Raw genomic sequence first — 10,203 nt, 5'->3', positions numbered from 1 at the left:
CCCCACGTGATTGCCGCCACAACCGCCTCTCGTGCTTTGTCGTCTCTTGAGTCGTGCATCAAAGCAGCTCTCTCATCCACCATCCAACCGAAGCACGACAGTTCATCACGACCCGCTCGCCCGACTACACGCGTGATCCCAACACCCTCTCCCTCTCCGTCTCCCTCGCACAAGTAACAGATTCGGATTCCGGTCCGTCGGAACCGAAAGCAGCCGGTGGTGCGCCATCCAAGGCCGGTGGTTGGTGGGCCATGGAGACGAAACAGCCATCTCCGCCGCCGCCACCGCTGCTGCAGCAGCTGCGGCGGCGGAAGTGGGTGGTACCCCTGCTCGCCTCTTTCTTCATCTCGTCCCTCCTCATCTCCGCCTTCGTCTTCTCCTCGTCGTCGCCCTTCTTTGCCGCCTCCTCCTTGTCTCGCCAGGCTCTCCTCCTCCTTTCCTTTTCCCAGATCCCCTCCCCCGGCGGCGACGAGCCCCACTTCGTCGAGTCCAAGCTCCGCTTACCGCCACCGTCCGGAGCATCGGCTCGGCCGGTCCCCCGCCTTGCTTACCTTATCTCCGGCTCCGCCGGGGACGGCGGCAGTATCCGCCGGACCCTCCGCGCGCTCTATCACCCGGCCAACCAGTACGTGCTCCACCTCGATCTCGAAGCCTCCGCAGCAGAGCGCCTCGAGCTCGCCACCGTCATCCGAGACGATCCGGTCTACACTCGTTTCGGCAACGTCAGGGTCGTCGCCCGAGCCAACCTCGTCACTTATCGTGGGCCCACGATGGTCTCCAACACCCTTCACGCCGCCGCCATCCTCCTCAAGGAGGGCGGCGACTGGGACTGGTTTATCAATCTCAGCGCCTCCGATTACCCTCTCATCACCCAGGACGGTACGATGGGTTACCCAATCATTTGATGTGGCTTTTATATCTACTTCGCATTAGGATTTTCCTAATTTAGTTCTATACATTATGTTCCTGCAATCTGATTTTTTTTGTTTGCTTTCTTGCCATCAATTTGGAATTCTAAATTGATATTTTCCCCGCTTAAAATATTTAATGAATATGTTGGGTATCATATGCTGGTTATGCCTTGCACAGAATATTTGGTTGCTGGGTTTGCTTTTCCACATTTCTCTGTTGGGAGATGCTATCTGGGTAGAGCGCATCTGTTGGCAACACATGTTTACATGTACTGCAATTAGGTATCTGGTGCCTCTCATTGAGCTACCAATGTGATCTGTCATTTAGTTTGATGTCATCATTCCACCATTGAAATTCATATTCTTGACTGGATACACTTTCTTGTACGCACCTCTTAGTGAGAACCAAACTGGCCCTTGTGTGCAGGAAGTTACTTTTAATTTTTTTTATTTGATAGATCAAATGATATGTTGTTTGCTTCTAGATAGATAAGTTGTCTTAACTTCTGAAGCTCTTTTATCCCCTTTTGTCGATCTCATTGATTGTTTTTTAATATTATCAAAAGTTAAGTAGTTTTCAATTCAGGAAACGGTTCTAGTTCAAGGAAGTTATGTTTTCAAATGACTGATTTATCATACCATCCAATTCTTGGTTGCATGTAATAGCAGTTCCATTTTGCTTGATGGTCAATTTTCTTGTCTTTGGCAGATCTATTGTACACACTGTCAAGTTTGACTAGAGACCTGAACTTTATAGAGCACACTAGTGACATTGGATGGAAGGAGTACGTAAGATTTATGTTGATTCATTATTTGAGATCTTTATATGGCCTTTCCAATTGGAGCTTTGGTCTGGGAGAAGCTTTTCAATTTAGATTCATTCGGGTAATGGTCTTCTAAGAAGTAAATTTTATGATTTGTGGTGCAGGTATCACAGGGCTAGGCCTTTAATTATAGACCCTGGGCTTTATAGCATGCACAAAACAGATTTATTTTGGGTTTCTGAGAAAAGAAGCATGCCCACTGCATTCAAGCTCTTTACAGGTACTAGTATAGGTCTAACTCATTATTTCATGTGTATAGTTTTACTAATAATTTATCTAGTTTGCATTTCTTGTATGGAACATGCTTTCATAGTGGGTTACATGTTACTTGGTGATTATTTAAACAATCATGCATGGTGGGCAATTGTCCGCTTAAACTCGGAACTATGACAATCTAGTTATTCAGGTGACCATGTATTGCTACTGCAACTAGGAAGTTGTGGCAGATTGACAGTTTCTTTCCATCTGCTTTGACATGCAAGATACGATGGAATAGTGTACATGATATTAGTTGGTTGAGTAATGCCAGTTTGACATATGATTACTATTTTTAATTTATAACAGGTGGCTGTCAGATTTATATAGTTATGTTATTGAATGCTCTCATATAACTGTATTTGTATCTGTATTTTGCTACCAAAACTTTCGAGATATGGATATGTCTATGAGTTGCATTTGGGTGTCCCAATAATATAAAAATGCTCAAAACATTGAAAAGTTTTTAACCAAAATAAGAAGAGGTTATTTGATCAGTCTCAAATAATTTAACACAAAATTCTATTCTTAGTTTTGTGAATGATGAGACCACATCATAGATTGTTTGAGGGATCAGGAATGAGATAAGTACTGGAAAAAAAGATTTGAATGGGCTAGGATTTGGTACATAGAGGTCAAACGGAATTGGCATGGAATATGATAGAAACATCCACTGCCACTTAGGACAATATGCGATGACTTGGGGTTGGACTGGAAGGAACTGGTCTGTCATTAGTTGAGGTCAGTCTGAGAATGATGGGGATTCCTGAACATCTTTTGGACTTTGTGGCTCCGGGCCAACTGATTTCAATTTTTTTGAGGTTCTGAATTGATCTAGCATATCCGAATCAAGGTTGGTGAATCCTGTAGATTGTGGCATTGCAAGGAATTGGCCTTGCTTGAATCTGGGATTGGTGGGATTTCTGAGCATCCTTTGGATTTTTTGGCTCCATCTGACTGATTTCAGTTTTGTTGGGGATTCTGAATCAATCTATCAAATTTTGGTCAAGATTGGTGAATTCTTTAGATCTTTTGGTTCATGTTTAGGAACTGTATCAAAGAATCCTGGGCCTAAAAGCTGTACATGTTCACTGCAGACAACACAAAAGGACGCTGAAAGTGGTATTTGGAAATCAAGTGCCCCCAATATCTATGATTTTCTAACCTTACCATAAAAATACCAGCTTTTGTTATGTTGCAACCCAAAGCTAAACTGTTTGCTTATCATCTGATGAAGGTAAATATACAAGAAAAATAGAAAATTTGTTCAAGGCTTAAGGGAAGCTTATTAATTGGACTGAAATATAATGAGTTACAATCGTTACTAATTATGGATCCTTGAAGTCTTACTTGGGGAAAATGGAGTTATCACACAGGATGTACCCCTGTGTGTGGGGAGACTTTGGCAGTTTAGCCTGTGACATGGCTTTCTTGGATTGGCCATTTTTTGGCAGTTATATCAAGCTATGCATAGAACACTGAATCAGATCTGATGGTAGTTGCTTGCTTGTTGCGCTTACAGAGTTATGTCAATTCTTCTCACTCGCATAGTATAGAAGATTGTAATCTAGGTGACTAAGGAGCAGATATCAAAGGTTGGCTCTGAAAAGAAATTGACATTGAACTTAGTGTGTTATTCGTTTCTTTCACCCTTGCTTTAGGATACTCATATTCAGTATTTATGGGCTAAGGCACATTGCCTAAGGTCTGGCTCAGAAAGCACCTCCATTCGGGTAGAAGGCTAGGCCAAGTAGCCTTCGGAGAAGAAGAAAGTGAGACAACACATATGGGATAGTCTGACCCAAGGAGCCAACTCTTCCCCATGAAGTCTCAGGCTCAGAAGGTCATAGGCAGTCACACCAAATGGGTTGGTGATGAAACTGATTGTCCGTGCTTCTTTTCTTCAGCGTGGTGTACTTCATTCTCGTATCTTAAAGCCCTAGCTTGTTAGTTTCTCCTCGAAAGTAATGTACCACTAGTTGGATAACAAGTGGACTCTTGCAATGCCACATATATAATAGTTAGAGCCAAGCTATGTAAACTCCGTGTTTCATGTGATCTAATATTATATTTTCTTTTGCCATTTCCATGTGTTATATGCTTCCACGAGGCAGAAACATGAGTTGATTCCCAAGTATGTTCCCACTTTTTATAGTATGTTGTCTGACAAGTATAGGAACTAGTTGTTGCATATAGATCACATTTCTAAGATTCTTATATTAGTTGCTAGCTATGTTCGAAAAAATTATTTAGCCCATGCTTGCATATGCGTATGCGGTCTTGGCTTCAATACCACATAAGCAGCCATATACATAGTCCATGTGAACAACCACCTACATATTTTGTGGTCACATAAGCATGAAAAAATGATTGCTTATTTAGTATATCCTTGTTGCTATTATTTTTACCATTATATTATTGTAATTAAATAATTGATGATAATAACTATGATTGCATTTGCTTTTCTGTGATTCTTGCATCTTATCACTTCAATAATTTGTTAAAGAGTATAAACGTCACTCCATAACTTTAATATGTCTTTTTATGTCTTCTTTATGTATTCTCTGTTTGTGCCTGATTATATTTTGTTGAATATTTTAATGTAAACTGTCTATACTGAAAGTGCAATTCCTCTCTGTGGAACTTGACCGACTGTATTCTTTAGCTTGTTTTTAAGTATTTGGTTCAAGAAACTAACGAATGATATACACATGAATCTTCATTAGTGAATGCTATAGGAAGCAAGTGAAAAGATGGAGAGAGCAGATTGATCTACAGTTGAAACTAATGTTAAAGTCTCATATTATAGTTCATGTTACTAAGATCTATTACATGTTTCTCATACCTGCTTCTAGCCTACTTTTATCTCCCCTTCTGTACAATCATTATCATAATTACTTTTCCATGTGATGAACATCATCTGTAATAATGAGTGTCTAGTTGTAAGTAATGATTTGGAAACATATTCAGTGTGTCAACCAATTCTTGAACAAAGATGGATAATATACCCAAAACAAGAAATGTTTCATATAGGGTCAGATAATATGACTTGATAAATGGAACCATGATCTCCAAGCTATTTGATTCTCATTGGATTCCGGATTATGTTTGTTTTCACCTTCTTTTTCTTCTACTTGCCTTATCTTTGTTGAATAATTAGCTTACCTATGCTGTGATATACTTGAAATCCAGCTCATCTTATGTTGGAAAAATAAGTAGATTTCACCAATGTGAATTTGATACTCATTTTGTCATCTAAAGAATTTGCACGTCATTTAACACACTGGACGTTTTGTATGTTCAAAGAACTTATTGTAAAACTATTTAATCAAACAAGTGCACCACCTGTGCCCGATAACCAGTGGTCAAGACTGGAGATATGTACTTCTACATTTCTGATGTGTTGTCTTGTGGAGGTGTTAACCTATAAGGTGTACTCAGATAATGTAGTTTGAATGACCTTACAGATATTATTTTCTTCAATACTGAAAGTAGATATTTTTATGCATCAGAACCCATCTTATCTTGGCATTCAGTTTCTAGTTTGTGCATGTCCTTTCCAAATTTGATAAAGCATCCATCTATTTGCAACTCGTGGAAGACTGTACTAGTTCATGTATCTCAGATGGTGGGAAAGAAAAAAGACTGAATATAAGGTCAAAATATTCATTTCATACCCTGAGATGTTGATGCTTCCATACCACTTAACCTTTGCATAACGTTTGTGGGGTTTAACACAGGATTATGCATCAAGTAGATCTTGTAGTTTATAAATGAAATATATGAATCCTTCTTTGATTATGCCACAAACAAAACGTCCATATAGCAGACACCACATGCTAATGGTGTAGAACTAGTGTGAATATACTTGCCATTGTCTCATTAACGGTTGATTTCTTTGCAGGCTCTGCTTGGATGATGGTTTCTCATCAGTTCATTGAGTTCTGTTTGTGGGGGTGGGACAACCTTCCAAGAACAGTTCTAATGTACTATGCAAACTTTTTGTCATCTCCTGAGGGCTACTTTCACACCGTCATGTGCAATGTTCCCGAGTTCTGCAACACCACTGTCAACCATGACCTTCATTTCATTTCTTGGGATAACCCTCCGAAGCAGCACCCTCACTTTCTCACCCTAGATGACTTCACAAGAATGGTCGATAGCAATGCTCCATTTGCGCGGAAGTTCGGCAGAGATGACCCAGTCCTCGACAAGATTGACAAGGCTCTGTTAGGCCGTGATCCTGATGGTTTTGTACCCAGTGCATGGTGCGACGCATTGAAGACTAATACTAGTGATGATCCACACTACACAGTGCGGACCGTCACTGAGCTCAGGCCTGGGGCAGGTGCTCAGAGGCTTAATGCCCTTATAACGGATCTGCTCTCAGTAGATGGTTTTGATGAGAAGCACTGCATTTGATATGGATAGTCTGTTGGGAGAATTGGAAACCTTCTTTTTCCTTCAAACATGGAGCATTGAGCTATCTTGGCGTACCCCTTCAGTTCAAAGCAGCAAATAGGTAATGCACCTGTTTGGTCATGATCTCGAAAGAGTAGGATTCTATGCAAATAATGGTTCATTAGTTGCTTTTGTTTGCAATATACAAGTTACTAGGTAAAGCAGCAGAGTGCAAAGTCCTTGTTATGGTTAGATTACAAGCTGCATGCGAGGCATGAAGCTCCCTTGTATCCATGAAGCCTAATGTTGAGTACAACAGATTCAATGCTGTAATATTTTTCAGCTTCAGCAGCTTTTGAGATCTGAGAGATGCATTCGCGCACTGATTTATTACTGAGGGGCACTTTTTAGCACTAATCTTGATCCAAAGACAAGTCCGTATCAAACTAGTGCAAATAAGTGGACATGGTTATGTTGTATTTTATGAAATCCAAATGCCTTGGGTTATGTTTAAGTTGTACTCAGATGGTGAATGCTGATGATGTTATCATTATAGGAACACTCGAGTGTACTTGCTATAATAAGATCGAACCCTGTTCTGAGCACAAGATTGGGGTTCGAAGGTGAGAAAGAAGGAAGATTTTGGGTTCTTATATTGATCATTTATAATGGTCTTTTGTTAATTCTCTGATAAGCTCTCATGAATCCTCTTATAAATTCCTTTGTGGTATTGGCATTCATCAAAATCTTGCATCAACTGTTTTATTCCTGTATTTAATTGTAGCTAAACAACTGAAACTGTTGCAGATTGGGGTGTTAAAAATATGTTTGAATTAAACTATTATAGGGTTGATCTGAATTGAATCTGTTTCTGGTTTGGTTACTTGGTTCAATTAAAGTAAGGTAGGTTTGATCTGGAACCATGTTGCTTAAAGGTAATTATTCCAGCTCAATTGTTTATAAATTTAAATATTTTTTTAATTTGATTTAATTAAGTGAATCGAATGGAAATCACAATCCAATTCGATTTGTGAAATTGAACTCACATCATTTATGTCATTGAAATTAGATCAATATCGTTACTTGGGTTGTTGGACTGGTTTGTTTAACCAATACCCTTAAGATAGTGAATTTGATTAAGTTAATAGTTTTTAAATTAAAATTGGTTCGATCCGAATATGAATCATTTCATTTGTGGTTTGCTTTGAATTTGAATACCACTGGTTATGGAGTCATTTATCATGCATCTATTGGTAGTTGATCTTTACATCATAGCACCGACACTACGAGTAACAAACAACAATATAACTACAAGATAGCATACCCGATACATTGTTACTAAACTTGGGAGATCCAACTAATAAGGACCAGTAATGAACATATCTGCAAGTGAATTCTTCTGCTGATCTAAGCTTGAGAGAAGTAGCTCAACTAACTTCAAGTAGTTGTGCAAACATGAGACCGAAGAGAGCTCTGGTTGAGCAGCTTCTTCGTATCGTGCCTCCTTCAGCTCATTCTCCAAGCTATTTCCATGAGTTCAGCTGCTCCTTCACGCGGCACCTCCTCCGGATCATATTCTGAGATAACATCGCACTGCAGTCAGTAGCAGGAGAGAGAGAGAGAGAGAGAGAGAGAGAGAGAGAGAGAGAGGATTACTGTGCGTATTCGACATTTATCTTGGTGTTTGGGATTTTGGAGACGGCGTCGAAGGCTCTGGTGGACAACACCAGGGTGGAAGGACACGGGCTGTGCCTGCAGAAATCCACGACCTCAACGACGATCGAGCCATCCTTGCACGGCCGTCGGAGGCCGCTCAGGCACCGCAGCAGATACCTTCTGCCGCAGGCGGCGCCGTTGTCCCATATGCCACTGCCTGCCGCCACAAAATGGCCGTTCCCAGGCAGCTGATCCTGGGTGTAGCCGGGGCACTTCGTCGCTGCACAGTGAGATGAACGGTGACTTCTCCTCAGACGAAACTTGAACTGCAAAGGAGTAAAAGCTTACGTAGATATGGAGGACCGTATGATGTAGCTGTGCCGACGTCCCCTGAAACCCCAATGAGATCAACGGCGCACGCTAACCCAATAAGCATCGTCTCCAACACCCACCCCTTTCTCCCCATCATCGCTGAGCACATAGCATCAATGACTCTCTCTCTTGCATCCTTATAACGCTCTCCAGCGTCAAAAACTGCACCATCTTCCATTGCTTTCAGAGGAAAAGACCTCCGCTCGTGGTTGCTTTTAACTTTCCGTCCATTCTATTTCCTATCATTCATTAATGGCGCGCCAGTTCAGATAGTAACTGAGATCACTTAGAAATCTCGATTACTCACGGAACTAAGGCTCTATCGACAGTGGATAAGTTCTAACGTGCGAGAGGTGTATTGATCCGAGCAGGACATGATCTACATCCGAGGTGGGTATCGTGTCACTGGCACCTTCTTGGTCTCCTATTTGGATTGCATTACTGGTATAGTTGAACTCAGCATTAGCACACGGATAGACCTCAAGCACAAACGTCACATCTTTTTGTCTTCATGCTATTGCATATGCATCAGATCGGCATGGTAGCTTTACTTCCTTTCTGCTGGTAGAGCATGATGACATTTCGATTTGGATAACACTGTACCAAAACATTTCGTCTTCCACAAATGGAAGACAATACTTCTCACAACATCAGAACTTGGGGTGGAACTCTTTGTGATCGCTGATCTGATGGTTAAAGTATTTTCCATTTGAATGAATATCTGATCGATTAGTCAGCACCAGAACATTGAATTGTAAAAAAAGTCAAATGTTTTGGCTCATCAAACTATATAAATTAGCATGACTGTTATAAATAAAACTTATTCATAGTATTTTATTTATTTGATTTACTAAAATAATTTAAGTATATCTCTTAATATTTAATTATTTTGTAATTAAAAATATTTAAAATAATAACTGAAAATTAAAAAAAAAAGATACATGCATTGTTATTATAATTAAAATTTTGTCTTTACGTGAATTTGAGGAGAATGGGCTTTACCCAGATTCGACCTATTTTCTTATCGAAGCACAAATATTGGTTGATCAAACCATGCCAATTAGCATTACTATTGTAAATAAAACTTAGCAATAATATTTCACTTATTTGATTTACTAAAACAATTCAAGTATATCTCTTAACATTTAATTATTTATAATTAGAAATACTTACAATAGTAGTTGGAAATTAAAAATAAATAAATACATGTATTGTTATTGTAATTTAAATTATGTCTTTGTGCGGATTTCGGGTGAATGAGCTTTATCAGAATTCGACCCGTTTTCTTATTGAAGCCATAATATTGACTTTCTTAGCTGGTCAAAACCATGCCAATTAGCTTGATTTCTGTAAATAAAACTTAGCCATGATATTTTACTAGCTTGGTTTACTAAAATAATTTAAGTATATATCTTAACATTTAATTATTTATAATTAAAAATATTTAGAATAGTAGTTGAAAATTAAAACAAATAAATACGTGTATTGTTATTGTAGTTTAAATTTTGTTTTATGTGAATTTAGAGCGAATGGGCTTTACAATTAGAAATGCTTCGAATAGTAGTTAAAAATTAAAAATAAATAAAAATATTCATTGTTATTGTAATTTAAATTATGTCTTTAAGTGGATTTCTAGCGAATGGACTTTATCTGGATTATCGGCCATAATATCGACTTTTCAGACTTGTCAAACCATGCCAATTAGTATGACTACTGTAAATAAAACTTAGTCATAATATTTTACTTATTTGATTTACTAAAATAATTTAAAAATATTATTGAAG

At 39.1% G+C, this 10,203-nt stretch overlaps 1 protein-coding gene and 1 long non-coding RNA gene across 2 annotated transcripts; one reads left to right on the top strand and one right to left on the bottom strand.

The window, feature by feature from the left end:
- On the top strand, positions 1-7,074 carry LOC103991297 (beta-glucuronosyltransferase GlcAT14B). Its single transcript, XM_009410699.3, has 4 exons — positions 1-879; positions 1,621-1,696; positions 1,840-1,955; positions 5,895-7,074. Exons 1-4 carry the CDS (start codon positions 252-254, stop codon positions 6,410-6,412), a joined length of 1,338 nt encoding a protein of 445 aa, XP_009408974.2. The 5' UTR covers positions 1-251; the 3' UTR covers positions 6,413-7,074.
- A 554-nt stretch (positions 7,075-7,628) lies between these two features.
- Positions 7,629-8,535, bottom strand: LOC135616227 (uncharacterized). The gene is made up of 3 exons (XR_010488299.1): positions 8,396-8,535; positions 8,048-8,327; positions 7,629-7,968 (listed from the first exon to the last, which is right to left on the bottom strand). It is a non-coding gene; the product is annotated as an uncharacterized LOC135616227 (long non-coding RNA).
- Positions 8,536-10,203: the final 1,668 nt, after the last annotated feature.

The sequence above is a fragment of the Musa acuminata genome, chromosome BXJ2-7 (assembly GCF_036884655.1).
Source record: "Musa acuminata AAA Group cultivar baxijiao chromosome BXJ2-7, Cavendish_Baxijiao_AAA, whole genome shotgun sequence".
Classification (NCBI taxonomy): Eukaryota; Viridiplantae; Streptophyta; class Magnoliopsida; order Zingiberales; family Musaceae; genus Musa; species Musa acuminata.
The sequence above is the reverse complement of the archived record's forward strand: the minus strand, read 5'-3'. Positions and strand labels throughout refer to the sequence as shown.